We start from the raw sequence: 14,851 nt of genomic DNA on the forward strand, positions 1-14,851 counted from the left end.
TACAACTGAGGACAGACGATTTTTACACAGTATGTGCTTCAGCTTGTGTGGCCTACCCCTTCCCGGCTGAGCCATTGTTGCTCCTAGACGTTTCCACTTCACAAAAACAGCACCGTACAGTTGACCAGGGCAGAAGTTTGACGAACTGACTTGTTGGAAAGGTGGCATCCTATGACGGTGCCACGTTGAAAGTCACTGAGCTCTTCAGTAAAGCCATTCTTCTGCCAATGTTTGTCTATGGAGATTGCATTGCAGTGTGTTTGATTTTATACACCTGTCAGCAACGGGTGTGGCTGAAATAACCAAATCCACTCATTTGAAAGGGTGTCCACATACGTTTGTATATATAGTGTATCTTCAATGATATAGGCTACAGGCTCTGTCCTCTGTGACAGTAGACCGAGGCATCAGAAGCTCCATGTTGGACAGCACCTTTCAATTTGAATTGGCTAGTGATTCTACACATTATTTTACAACACATCTATCTAACCTCTTCCTCATGGAGTAGAATCTACTCCTTGATATTGAACTTGCTGGATAAATAACATGGATGTTACATGCTTTCTGTATATCCCTTTAATGCTCCCTTGTGCATGGGTTCTAAAACTACTGAGCTTGAATTAGCAGCATGGGATATTTAACTCCTGCCTGTCACATAATACAGTTGTTTTAAAGTGTAACCTGGGCATAGAGAAAGTTGAACTTGAAACTTCTAAGGTAGTATGGCTCAGCCTTGTCACGTGACTTTTCTGTTCTTCCCCCAGTTAAGTTTGAATTTGATCACTGCATGGCTTTTTGGGGACAGTGTTACACAGGCTTGGTTTTCATTTGTGTCTATCTTGTGTCTCTATATAGAATCCAGACTGGAAGGTTGGCTGTCCATTCCTAATAAACCTAATATCAAACGATATGGCTGGAAGAAGCAGGTAAGTCACCTGGAAGCTTTGCATCAATTTACTGACACTAACTGACATGCAACATATATTTATTCATATTCAATGGCACAGTACGGGTTGTGCTCATGGTGCTGCCTAGTGCCTACTTCTTATGGCCACCACGATTCTTCCTAACATTATTTCTTGATTCTATTTTTCCTCAGTATGTGGTGGTGAGCAGCAAGAAGATTCTGTTCTACAACGATGAACAGGACAAAGAACAGTCCAACCCCTCCATGGTACTAGATATCGAGTAAGTATGCTTGTTTTATGATTTTGGATTTAATTGTAATTCACTTTACACTAGAACTGTGTTTTGGGGACAAAATATCAGTCTTAGTAGTTTTTATGATAATTATTGCTTAATCATAAAATAGATCATGTAACAGTTTGTCTGAGACGGTGTATTCTGGTACCCAATCATCAGTCATTGCTTGTTGTCTGCAGCAAACTGTTCCACGTGCGTCCAGTTACCCAGGGTGATGTGTACCGAGCAGAGACGGAGGAGATCCCAAGGATATTCCAGGTAGGAAGGAACCTTCTGACCTGACCAATCAACTTTCTAACCTATTGTCTTACGTGGGATAGCACGACGGCCGTCTGCACTGATGGTTCATGGCAACGCGGTCGTGTTAGAATGACCCAGAGGCCTTCTGACCTAAACCAATCAGCTTAACCAGCTCAGTCTTTTTAGTTCTTCAGTCGCCTTACTTGCCCATTCTCAAATGGATGATTACAATCCCATTTTAGATTTTGACAGCTGTCTTGAGTGGACTAGTTTACATGCACAATTAGTTATTAAGCAGACGCCTTTTCCCCCCCTAGAGAGACTTTCAATGAGCGCTTAAACTTTTCAATGTGTGTTTCAGTAGTATACAATCCTTTTCTTTAACGACTCAGACGCAAAGGATTTACTGCTGATTTACTGCAAATCCCCGTTATTCGCATCAAGAAGAGATGCCGATACAGGGGAGGTGTGGGTGTCTTGTGAGAATTAGTCGGCGAGTGGGAAACCCGCCTCTACCATCCGTCCTAAGAAATCCTGCTATGCCTTCCGAACCATCAAATAAGCAAAGTGTCAATACAGGAATAAGATTGAATCCTACTACACCGGCTCAGACACTCGTCGGATGTGGCAGGGCTTGCAAACTATTAGACTACAAAGGGAAGCCCAGCCGCGAGCTGCCCAGTGACACGAACCTAACAGACGAGCTAAATTACTTCTATGTGCGCTTTGAGGCAAGCAACACTGAAGCATGCATGAGAGCAACAGCTGTTCCGGCTGTGTGATCACGCGCTCCATAGCTAATGTGAGTAAGACCTTTTAAACAGGTCAACATTAACAAGGCCACAGGGCCAGACGGATTACCAGGACGTGTACTCCGAGCATGCGCTGTCCAATTGGCATGTGTCTTCACTGACATTTTCAACCTGTACTTGACCGAGTCTGTAATACCTACATGTTTCAAGGAGACCACCATAGTCCCTGTGCCCAAGAACACCAAGGTAACCTGCCTAAATGACTATTGACCCGTAGGACTCACGTCTGTAGCCATGAAGTGCTTTGAAAGGCTGGTCATGGCTCACATCAACACCTTTATCCTAGAAACCCTAGACCCACTCCAATTTGCATACCTCCCCAACAGATCCACATATGAAGCAATCTCTATTGCTCTCCACGCTGCCCTTTCCCACCTCGACAAAAGGAACACCTATGTGAGAATGCTATTCATTGACTTTAGCTCAGCGTTCAACATCAAAGTGCCCTCAAAGCTCATCGCTAAGCTAAGGACCCTGGGACTAAACATCTCCCTCTGCAACTGGATCCTGGACTTCCTGACGGGCAGGCAACAACACTTCTGCCATGCTGATCCTCATCAGGGGTGCGTGATTAGTCTCTTCCTGTACTCCCTGTTCACCAATGACTGTGTGGCCAAGCACGTCTCTAACACCATCATTAAGTTTACCGACGACACAACGGTGGTAGGCCTATTGGGAGGAGGTCAGAGACCTGGCAGTGTGGTGCCAGGACAACAACCTCTCCCTCAACGGGATCAAGACAAAGGAGATGATTGTGGACTACAGGAAAAGGAGGGCCGAGCACACCGCCATTCTCATTGACGGGGCTGTTGTGGAGCAGGTTGAGAGCTTCAAGTTCCCTTGTGTCCACATCACCAACGAACTGTCATGGTCCAAACACAGCAATACAGTCGTGAAGAGGGCACCTATTCCCCCTCAGGAGACTGAAAAGACGGCATGGATCTTCAAAAAGTTCTACAGCTGCACCATCGAGAGCATCCTGACTGGTTGCATCACTGCCTGGTATGACTCGGCCTCTGACCACAAGGCGCTACAGAGGGTAGTGCGTACAGCCCAGTACATCACTAGGGCCAAGGACCATCCAGGACCTCTATACTGGGTAGTGTCAGAGGAAGGCCCAAAAATTGTCAGACTCCAGCTACACTGGTCTCTTTGCTACCGCACGGCAAGGGGTACCTGAGTGCCAAGTCTAGGTCCAAAAGGCTTCTTAAGTTTCTACTCCCAAGCCATAAGACTGCTGAATAGCTAATCAAATGGCTACCCGGACTATTTGCGTTGACCCCCCCCCCTTATACTGCTACTGGTTTCTTATCTGTGCATACCCTACCTACACGTACATATTGCCTCATTTACATGACTAACCTGTACCCTCGCACATTGACTTGGTATGGATACCCCCTGAATATAGCCTCGTTGTAAAAACATTGTTTAATAGAGACTCAACCTCTGATTCTCTCGTCTCCCCTCTTCAGATCCTGTATGCCAACGAGGGGGAGTGCAGGAAGGAGGCGGACATGGAGACTGTCTCGCAAGGGGACAAGACCAACTGTCTGCCCCACAAAGGTCACGAGTTCATCCCCACGCTCTACCACTTCCCTTCCAACTGCGAAGCCTGCTCCAAGCCCTTGTGGAACGTCTTCAAGCCTCCACACGCCTTGGAGTGCCGCCGCTGCCACGTCAAGTGCCACAGGGACCACCTCGACAAGAAGGAGGACGTCATCGCCCCCTGCAAAGGTACGGTAATAGAGGTTAGGTTAGACTGACGAGACCTGATTCTGTGTTGTAAGGGGGAAAAATATACTTTTAGGCCCAATACAGCCATTTTTATATATCAAATCATTTCTGGGTAACGATTAAAGGAAAGTTCCACCCAAAAACGATTTTTTGGTATTTGTTTCATTGGTCCATTGTTGATATAGTCCCAAAATGTTTTGCATGTCAGCAATCAAGTTTTCAAGATGTATTTTGAAAGAACACACAATTTAATAATATAACTTGATTTTGGATTTTGTTGACTGGCAAGTGTTGGGTTAAAGGGGATATTAACTTCCACCTCCTTAGGGACGTCGAGACATCTTGAGTTTGTGTTTTCAATTTTCTACCTGGTTTTGTCTCCTCCAACAGTGAACTACGATGTGACCTCTGCCCGGGACATGCTCCTGCTGGCCTTGACCCAAGACGAGCAGAAGAAATGGATTGGCCACCTGGGCAAGAAGATCCCCAAAACACCGCCCTCCTCCTTCCTGAGGGCGTCGCCCCGCACCCTGTCCACCCGCTCCGGAACCAACCAGTCCTTTCGCAAGAACCCCAAAAGCATAACGGGCAAGCCAAGGTAACCTTACACACATATGCTCTCTGGGCCTGAAATGGCATCATATTCCTTATATAGTGCACTACTTCAGTCATGAGCACCATATTCCTTATATAGTGCACTACTTCAGTCATGAGCACCATATTCCTTATGTAGTGCACTACTTTTGGTCAACAGTGCGCTATATAGAGCATAGGGTGCCATTTCGGACACCACCTCTGATTGTTCCACGAAGCAGCCCTTTCAACCTAAAAGATGTTCTGTAGTTTTCTTATATCCTCTGGGAGGGCCTGAGTGGACACACTTGTTTTCTATTACTTGATGCTTGTTTTGAACAATACAGAACATTAAGGAATTGTAGGCTTCTATTCTGGGGAGTTAAGAGAGTGTGTGCTAAGGTCCAGAAGTCCTCTGTTCATCCCTGCTGCTGGACTGTCTGTTTCGGTTTTGTCTTGCAGTCCGGGCAGTCACGTGACTTGCTATTTGTCTTCTACTGCCCTTTGTGACTGTAACAGGTCGCAGTCTCATTCTGCTACCACAGCCTCCAGCCTCCAAGCAACAGACACAACATCCAGCACTTGTTGACAACAACAACTCCTCCACACCAAATTTACAGAAGTCTTAACTTTTTAGACCATCTCCTTCCTGTTTTGGCCTGACTATTTATTTATTATTAACTGACTGCGTTGATGGTGTATATAACATCAGTGGAACTGTCCTCCTTTGTGGTTCTTTCTCGTTTGACTTGGGGAACTCTTTCTATCTAATTTGACACTAAAGCGTTGTTGGTTGGTTTCATTGACTAACTCTTAGCCCTCTATGCAACCTTTTCTGAAGCAGGTGCCCCATATATGGGTTGTTGCATTTCTCTCTAGCAAGAATGATGCCAGAGGCCATCAAAGGCATAATGAAGTTGCAGTTACTATGTCTTTAAATCCATTTTTCTATGTAATATATTAATATCTATCGGGGTACTAACCAAGTGTCAAATGTCTTACCCTCTTTTACTGGACACATTTTTTCTCTTCTTTCTTCCAGCTAACCATCTGAACGTTTGGATTCTATTGGGACTTTGTATTTTTTCTTATCCCCTCCATTATCCCACACGTTAAAGGAGAATCCCTATTTTATGTAACAGTAAATTAAAGCAATCTGACCAGGGCCGGAAATTGGGACAATTATCTGACACAAGGATTCAGGGACATTGAGAAGGCCTGCTATTTCCCTCACCCCCTCCTCCCCTATCCTCACCCCGGAGCCTCAACTTCCTCACCCAGCCACTGCATACTTGCAACTCTTCGTTTCTTCCAGAAGATGGCGTGGGCAACTTGGAACCTGAATGGAAGATGGAGAACAATAGAAAAAGGCTCATGGTATGCAGTGGGTAGTACTTATTCCATATCAGTCATGTGAAGGGATTCCGGTTGAATGAATGACTGCGGGTTTTTCTGGGGCTCTTGCATGTCAACATGGAGGTATTGTAGTACAGGGATTGGCTTAACTATGCGGTGAATGGGTACATCTCGGGGATACGGAAATGTGGTTGTTTTTTCTTCCCTTGTCAGTAACTCTGTTTCCTTCAAAATGTACTTTGATGCCTTTGACTGGTGGCCTTTATGCTTCTATCCCCTATTACTCTGCACATCAGTTATATCAGGGGTCGGTTGGGTCTGAGTATGTATTGGGAAGTGAGTATTAGATGTTTTTGAGTATTGAGTGAGGAGCATGCAAGATCATAATTTAAATCTATGCATTATTATTTTTATTATAATTATTGTTATTGCTCCAAGCCATAAGGAAATTCCATTGTAATGGCATATAGGAGACTTAAAAACTAGTTTTTTTTGTTCTGTGTTCATTGGGTACATTGTTTTCTGTAATATTGTTTTTTTTCTTGTATTTTTTGTATGTATTGCCTTACATTGACTCATAGATAAATGGTTCAAAAGGAAAACATTAAGTTAACAAATGTAAAACTGCACTGTTTGAATTGTAAATTATTTGTAGAAAACTAAACAGGTGTATCATTTGGCCCACCTAGTGCCTTAACGTTTGGATAACAATTTTACTGCCATATCTGTTTGGTCTTGTTTTTGGAGATAAACACAATCTTAACTCTTCCATCAATCTTTTTTAAATATCTGCCACACTGGTTTTATCAGAACGTTCCGTCTGGTTTGGGTATATTGAATGCCTCTTTATAGACTCATTGCAATAGTTTAATGTGTCAACACAAAGTTCCCAGAGTCCAGTATGTATCTCACGAAAGTTTCTGGATGGTGTACCTTGTTAAAGATTTTGTTATATTAATATGGTATCGTTTCAAGCAAACCCCACTCAGTGTACAATATTAGAAATAAAATAAGGATCATGAATACCTCAATTATTCTAAATGTTTTTTAAAAACTTTGTTCAGTAAAAAGAGAAAAGCACTGGAACTAAGATCTACTCTATTTTGTCTTGGATGAATCGCATGTTTAATTGCAATGGAGGCCGCACTGATGGATAGGTGTCAATAAACATATCTTTATCATCTACGCACTTCACTTTTGTTATGTATGTAGCCTGAGATTGATTTTGATATACTACTCTTTATTCTGAGCAACTGCATATAGACTTACTGCTAACAAAGTAATTTACCAATCCAAGTGCTGTGATTGTAGCTAGTCATTCAGTTAGGCTAGTGATTTTAGGCTAGTGATTTTTGATTTGCTCCTTTTACAGTAATTGGGCTACTTTTAACAGATCATGATTAATAAGTGTCATCAAGACAGTCAACCTTTTTGGAGACAGATGCAGTATTTGGTAAAAACATTTTTATAGATTTTTTGTTTAAGTGGATATAAAAAAATATATTTTAAAGTACTTTTACAAATGCATTTGTTGAAATTCTACTGTGATCAGGGGCCCACTCTGATCATAACATATTTGGGAGTGTTCTCATGAATGGATGCAAGTGTCTGCTAAATGGCTTTTCTTATTATTTATTACTTAATATGGTGTTTCTTGATGTGGGCGTTCCTTGATATCAGAGAACGCCCATTGGTGACTGCCATTGGTCAATTTTGGAGTTATGAGACTGGTGTTTATTTGTCACATATTTGTTTACATAGATTAGGATAAATTAACGTGGCATCTTGGGCAATGCTACAGTTGTACCCGATGCGAAAGAAACGGCCACGGACAAATGGCGAGCATCAATGGGTGTAACTTCACATCAAGAAACGCCATTGTCAGTAAACGCCCCTAATTGCATCTGCAATTACACCCTTCTCCCTCACATGTTGGGCTGTCCAGGCTGGATAGCTGCAGGCAGAGCGCATCGATACATTTCCAGCGTACACTGCCGTGCAGTTGCAGCGTCATTGTGCAAACTGTTTGAATGAATTTCGTTGTAGCTACTAGCTAGCTAGACAGAACTATATCGTAGCCAACTACACCCGACAGCGAATTCGCGCCCCGGTGAGATTAGCAAACAAAACTGCCTAAAAGATGACTGTGTTTACAGGTAAGCTAATGCTATAAAGTAACCACTTACAATGATGACCCTTTTTCTGAACTATTTATACACGTGTTTCAATTATCACTATTGGACCGCTATCTAGCAAGCTAACTAGCTAAAGTGTTAGCTAGTCATCATAGGCCGTAAAGTAAATCAGTGGAGTCACCAACTAGCGAGCTGCCCGACAAAAATAACAGATTCGAGAGTGTTCTCTCTGATTTAAGAAAATATGACATGACAAACGAACTATCTTGTTAAGTAACCTAGATACTTGTTGGTGTTGTTGACAACTAGTTAAGTAATTTGTCTAACTAGCTAGCTACTTAGCTTTATGTTGTGCTAACGGCAGTAGTTAACTTCCTGCAGTCACGTCAATATTTAGCTAGCTAGCCTGCTAACTGTTAAGCTAGCCAGAAAATGAACTGTCTTACACTGTACGCAAAGAGCCTAACGTTACTGTATGAAAATTGTGCTGCAACGTTACATCTGGCCCAATTAAACTAGCTAAGTAGCCAGTCTAACACTGGCCAATTTGTTACCGCTAAATTACTGTGTTTTGTGATTATTTTGCTAACTAACTTGGTAGCTAACGTTAGTTAGCCATCGAATATAGGTAGCATGTTACTTAAGTCATTTTACTATCTCTCTTTTATGCAATCTTCCTAGTCGGCACAGTAGTAGCCGCAGTTTTTCGCTTGCTTCTAGCTAACAGGTGATCAAGACTTAATAACCAAAACATTCGACTCTTATTTAAAGCCATCCTCTGCAGCACAGGTTATCACTGTAAAATATGATTGTGCTGTGTCATTCATGACAAGACACGATGCATCAGAGATGCCTTCCACTCCCTGCTGGTTAGTAATAACAAATACCTGTTTGTTTTTTTGTTTTTTTCTCAGTGAATGTGAAATGGGGGAAAGAGAAATTTGATGCAATAGAGCTGAACACAGAAGAACCTCCCATGGTCTTCAAGGCTCAGCTCTTTGCCTTGACTGGGGTACAACCAGAGAGACAGAAGGTTATGGTCAAGGGAGGCACACTTAAGGTAAAGTTGTCTCATTTTAGTTAATCAATGAATGTCATCACTTGGACCACGGGTGATCAATACATTATTTCCAAAGATACCTAATCATTTGTATGTCTTTTTTAGGACGATGACTGGGGAAACATCAAATTAAAGAATGTAAGTATAGCCTAAGAGTTGTCATGTTCTGTCGATATTGTGGAAAGTAGACTGATATATTGGCACATTTCATTGTAATTTAGTGGACCTGTTTTGGGGTAGTGTTAAGATTATCAAGCCTAATGCTGCAGGGTGATCTATTTTGTTCTTTGATTACCATCAACAGATATCCTATGGTACACAATGTGACATGCGATACTCTTCTTCCTCTCTCCGTCATTCCCCCTCTGTCCTAGGGGATGACTCTGTTGATGATGGGCTCAGCGGAGGCCCTGCCCGAGGAGCCTGCAGTCAGGCCCATGTTTGTAGAGGACATGACTGAGGACCAGCTGGCCTCAGCTGTGAGTTAATGTTTACTCGTTGGATGTCTGTTTGTTTAAAGGGAATGGATGCTGGCTGGGTTCGCAGACAGTAAGAGAAACTAACCCCATTTTGGTTGTTGTCTGTGTAGATGGAGATGCCTTGTGGACTGACCAACCTGGGAAACACCTGCTATATGAACGCTACAGTGCAGTGTCTTCGCTCCGTGCCAGAGCTCAAAGGAGCCCTCAGAAGGTGGGCTCATGATTTTTGCATTAATGCCACTCTGGGATGATGCAAGCAACTTGTCAGTGATCTAATCTATAGTGATGATGCAATATGATTCTTATTTATTTGATATCTATATACAGTTGACAATTATATCACATGTATTGTTTGTCTTAAAGCCAAGGCTTTCAGGCTCTTCAACATGATATCGTCTCGTTTTGATTGCTACCTTGCCATGAGCAGGTGACTAGGGTGTGCCTATAAGATTAGACAATAGACTGTTTTTGTTCTTAGATGTGTTTTATGGCTTTGATCTTATTTATGAGCCCTCTGTCTCCACCTACAGGTACGCAGGTGCTCTGGGGTCCTCAGGGGCCAACGCATCATCCCAGTACATCACAGCAGGTCAGTGCCTGGCATTTGTATCTGTTGGATTTATATTTTTTTAATCTTTGGTTCTCTGCCAGTGTAGACGTGGTAATGGTATGACTCAGTGAGTCATAGCCATAGAGATCCTATTACTAAGTATTCTAATTCCTAGTTCTATGGTCAGAGCACAGTGCTGCCAATACCCGCATTGTGTGGTGTACTATAAACTGTAGGTGGCTTTGGGTAAAGGGTCAGCTAAATGTCCATGTTCTAACTGTTAAACAACCGTTTGTATTCCCTTCCTCAGCCCTCCGTGACCTCTACGAGACCATGGACGAAACTTCCTCTAGCATACCCCCTATCATCCTGCTGCAGTTCCTGCACATGGCTTTCCCCCAGTTCGCTGAGAAGGGAGACCAGGGACAGTACCTTCAGCAGGTGAGACCGGGGCCCCTGGCTTGCACCAGTCACTCACTCATCACCAGAAGATGCTACTTTGCTAATACTGCTTGGTACTACTCAGTAACACACATCTAGACTGAACCACATTGATTGCTCAGTTTCAAGTAGCCCAAGAGGACATTTGAATAATTGTGCATACAGAATGTGGTCTGAAGAGTGGAAATGGGCTTCATTAATGAATGTCTCTCCCTCTCTAGGATGCCAACGAGTGCTGGTTGCAGATGATGCGGGTTCTTCAGCAGAAGTTGGAGCCACAAGACCCAGACGCTCCCATGGAGGTATGTGTATAAACAAGTATGTAAGCTGTCAAGGTAGCTATAGATGTGGATGTCTGTCCTAACTTTCCCTTTTTCTGTCTGCCATAGACTGACACTGAGAGTGGAGCTGTTGCTGTCGCTGCCAAGAAGAACTTCATCGACCAGTATTTTGGAGTGGAGTATGAAACCACGTATCCTTAGTCGGAACGCCTGACCAATTGAATTTGAGATGAGCGTATGATCTATTAGGGAAAGGAATATGGCTTCCAGGGTTTTTATTGGATGTGGCAGGTGGCCTGGCAACATTTTATAGGCCCCCCATCTTGGCAGTGTAGAGACATTTTTCCATTTCTAAGCCAATTTCCTGCAATTCTACAAATTTCTCCATGGAGCCAAGATACATTTTCGCAGTTTTAAAGCAAATTTCCTGCAATTCTATGCGTTTTGCCATGGCTAATTAATTCTCCCTGACTCTAGCTTTAATATCTGTGATTGTTATTTCTCAAATATTATATTATAAACAATAATGGACCTATATATATATAATTTTTTTCTCTATGTACTTTATATCTGGTTACATTGAAATACTTTTCCCCCAATCCTGCGCATGTAATTTTTTTTTACACTGTTTGGATTAAGGCGCCCCGCCTAAGGATTTGAATGGCAGAAAAATCCCTGGCTTCCACATTTGTATATTATTTCAACAAACCTTTTGCTATCTCCTCCCAAGAATGGGTAGGCAGGTAGCCTAGTGGTTAGAGCGTTGGACTAGTAACTGAAAGGTTGCAAGATCGAATCCCTGAGCTGACAAGGTAAAAATCTGTCGTTCTGCCCCTGAACAAGGCAGTTAACCCACTGTTCCTAGGCCGTCATTGAAAATAAGAATTTGTTCTTAACTGACTTGCCTAGTTAAATAAAGTTGAAATTACATTTAAAAAATCTCAGAGTGGTGTCCTTCCTGTCTGTCAACTATGTTTGGAAGGACACCTATCTTGAGTCTCCTATTTCTGTTTCTTTCTTAAAAATATGCTTAACTTTGGAGAGTACCAAGTTTTTTTCAAACCTCCCACTTTGGGCTGGATATGTCGATGAGCAATTAGTCACGAAATTCCTAGTTTGAAAGCAACCCTTTTTTTGGAAACTGCGGTGCCATTTTTCCCACATGGGCCAGCCCCCTGGCAATTTGAGTTCTAGCTAATGCACTTCAGCTCTTTGCCATTTGAGTGACAGCTAGCAAGCTACACACACAGCAGTGTGAGAGGTAGCAATGTGGTGCACATATCTGCACATATGTGATGTAGTACGCAATTTCCGTTGACCACTTTTGATGAGCTACTTTCGGAACTACTGGCTAAAAAGTATACAAAAGTAGTAGAGAATCTCTTTAACCTCTGTTCTCAGTATGAAATGTACAGAGTCTGAAGATGAGGAGCCAGCTAAAGGTAAAGAGAGCCAGCTTCAACTCAGCTGTTTCATCAACCAGGAGGTCAAATACCTGGCCACCGGGCTCAGGCTGGTGAGTAGTACCACAGCAACACGCACAGGAACACATGGACGCATACATACAAATGCACAGAAACACACAGGTGCACACACAGACCATGATGTCTCGAAGGTGGTCTGTCACCATGGCAACACTGATCTAATCCCGTCATGTCCCGCTGTTTCTTTCTCCAGAGACTGCAGGAAGAAATCACCAAGCTGTCCCCGTCTTTGCAAAGAAATGCCCTGTACATAAAATCTGTAAGTTTGTAGGTTGGGCTGTGCCATAAGATTTTTATACACTAGTGAGAGCTTGTGAAATGTGTTTTATTATGTTGTTTTAGTTGGTTGGTTAAGGTGATGTTCACTTGATCTCCCTTCCTTCGTCTAGTCTAAAGTCAGCCGCCTCCCTGCCTACCTGACCATTCAGATGGTTCGTTTTTTCTACAAAGAGAAGGAGTCTGTCAATGCCAAAGTCCTAAAGGTAGGTCTTCTGATGTTTTAGGAATGTCTTCCTAATTGATGGGATTATCATCAGAATACTGTTGTAAATGGATGAAAGAATATTGTCCTGATGCTTTTTTCCCCTATTGACTTAATTCTCCAGGATGTCAAGTTCCCGCTGATGCTGGATGTGTATGAGCTGTGTACCTCTGAGCTGCAAGAGAAGATGGTGGCAGTCAGGTCAAAGTTCAAGGAGATTGAGGACAAGAAGCTGGAGAAACAGTCACAGAAGGTAAAAATATTTATTTATTTGTGTACTTGTCTCTACTGCAATTCAGCTTTGAACTGCAAATTTATACTCTAGTAAATAAACCCAAACCTCCAAGAAATGTATTTCCGTGTTGTCCTCTGGCCAAACAAAGCAACTCGGTGTGAACGAACGTCTCAAACAATATGCGTGTAGTCCGTGTAGCTTACATTTTCTCTTTGTGCATCAAGCAGGTGGAGAAGAAAGTGGGAGACAAACCGAAAGAAGTGAAATATGAGCCCTTTTCATTCGATGACGGTTGGTTACTTTACATCATATGGTTTTGTAGCATACCTTTACAAACTAAGAATCAGTCAGTCGTGTGAGGGATAGGTTGTTAAACTAATTTAAGGGATAAGTTTCTAAGCATGTCTGTCTATTCCCTGCAGACCTGGGCTCCAACAACAGCGGTTACTACGACTTGCAGGCAGTGCTGACACACCAGGGCCGATCCAGCTCCTCCGGACACTACGTCGGCTGGGTCAAGAGGAAAGAAGGTAACCTCCATAGCATTAAGAAAAGTCTCCACAGTGCGATGGATACGTCAACCTGCTGCTTAAATGGGTAGTTGACCTCAGTCAGTTCAACACAACGGAGGATGTGGGATATGGACCCAGATATTTTAGGCCACTTTACTTTGGTGAACTATTCCTTTAAACTAAGGTTCAGCTATGTGATGTTGCCAAGTAGTGGTCAGATGAGCAACTGCACAAGTGCCCTTCTCTCTGCTGAAACGTGATAGCTGCGGGACCAAAACAGTGGAAGTTTACCCTCATGCTTCGCTCTCTTAGTTGTGGAAGTTGGCCTGATTATTGTTTACCTTGTAAACAAACTACTATATTCATATATTTTTTTAATTTTTTATCAAGGTACAGATGAATGACTTTTCAATACATCCATGTTTTGCCATTACAGACGAGTGGGTGAAGTTTGATGACGACAAGGTGAGTGTGGTGTCTCCAGAGGATATACTGAGGCTGTCCGGTGGAGGAGACTGGCATATAGCCTACGTCCTACTGTACGGACCCCGACGACTGGAAATACTTGAAGAGGAGAAACAGTAATCAACCTAATGCAAAAAAAACAAATGCCATTTCCAAGCACGGTCTACACTGCATAGATGTGCAATAAATTCTGGGTGTCTTTATAAAGTAACTTCGACACAGATGTTTGTAAAGCCATCCTATATCAACATGAGTGGAGGAAGGTTTTAAATGGTTTATTATTGAGCCAGGCAATCTCTGGACTGGATCATTGAGCGGTTGTGTTTCTAGTTCTGCAGTTATTGTTTTATACACATTGTATATTTTTTAAATCCTTGAACAAGGTGCTCATGTCAGTACTTCTCTGTAGTCATAACTAATCAGCTGTACATAGTCTTTGGCCAAGTTATCTAATCTGGTTCAGGTGTCTTTCAATTTATCCTGTACCTATAATTCAAATGTATTGGAGACCTCCCCTATCACCTACAGTGCCCACTATTCAAACCATAATGAATTCTTACACCCCTTGCGAAACAAAACTGTCTTGCACATTGCTATTGTGATTTGTCACCATACGAGCGGTTCAATACCTCTAATACAGTGTGACTATAACGCTTCTCCCTCATACATGCAGTCATTATCCTGATGGCTTTTCATAAATGGTGAAAATAAACTTATACCAAACCATGTTCTGATTAAATGACTCACTTTTATCCATCTAAATGCCCTGCACATACAATATGTATGCATTGACCTGTGAGGGATCGT

General features: G+C 42.6%; 2 protein-coding genes across 4 annotated transcripts in view; both read left to right on the forward strand.

Moving 5' to 3' along the window:
• LOC139550555 (rho-associated protein kinase 1-like) overlaps window positions 1-7,103 on the forward strand; it is an 80,076-nt gene extending 72,973 nt beyond the window's left edge. Inside the window, exons 28-33 of one of the 2 annotated variants that reach the window (XM_071361510.1) lie at window positions 856-926; window positions 1,100-1,188; window positions 1,383-1,461; window positions 3,728-3,989; window positions 4,380-4,587; window positions 5,082-5,598. In XM_071361510.1, coding sequence (XP_071217611.1) covers window positions 856-926; window positions 1,100-1,188; window positions 1,383-1,461; window positions 3,728-3,989; window positions 4,380-4,587; window positions 5,082-5,151 — 779 coding nt within the window. In that variant the 3' untranslated portion in view covers window positions 5,152-5,598. The other variant, XM_071361511.1, reaches the window with a different exon arrangement.
• A 715-nt stretch (window positions 7,104-7,818) lies between these two features.
• LOC139550557 (ubiquitin carboxyl-terminal hydrolase 14-like) lies at window positions 7,819-14,772 on the forward strand. Of its 2 annotated transcripts, none has more exons than XM_071361514.1 (16): window positions 7,819-8,074; window positions 8,968-9,113; window positions 9,219-9,251; window positions 9,488-9,592; window positions 9,703-9,806; window positions 10,126-10,184; window positions 10,456-10,586; window positions 10,808-10,888; window positions 10,976-11,058; window positions 12,269-12,383; window positions 12,545-12,610; window positions 12,741-12,833; window positions 12,957-13,085; window positions 13,295-13,358; window positions 13,490-13,597; window positions 14,016-14,772. In XM_071361514.1, the coding sequence occupies exons 1-16, from the start codon at window positions 8,059-8,061 to the stop codon at window positions 14,162-14,164; spliced, it is 1,482 nt and encodes a 493-aa protein (XP_071217615.1). In that variant the 5' UTR covers window positions 7,819-8,058; the 3' UTR covers window positions 14,165-14,772. The 2 variants fall into 2 exon arrangements, with proteins under 2 accessions (XP_071217615.1, XP_071217614.1); XM_071361513.1 differs by having other exon boundaries at window positions 7,881-8,074; window positions 13,292-13,358.
• The last annotated feature ends 79 nt before the right edge of the window (window positions 14,773-14,851 follow it).

The sequence above is a fragment of the Salvelinus alpinus genome, chromosome 23, assembly GCF_045679555.1.
Source record: "Salvelinus alpinus chromosome 23, SLU_Salpinus.1, whole genome shotgun sequence".
NCBI lineage: Eukaryota > Metazoa > Chordata > Actinopteri > Salmoniformes > Salmonidae > Salvelinus > Salvelinus alpinus.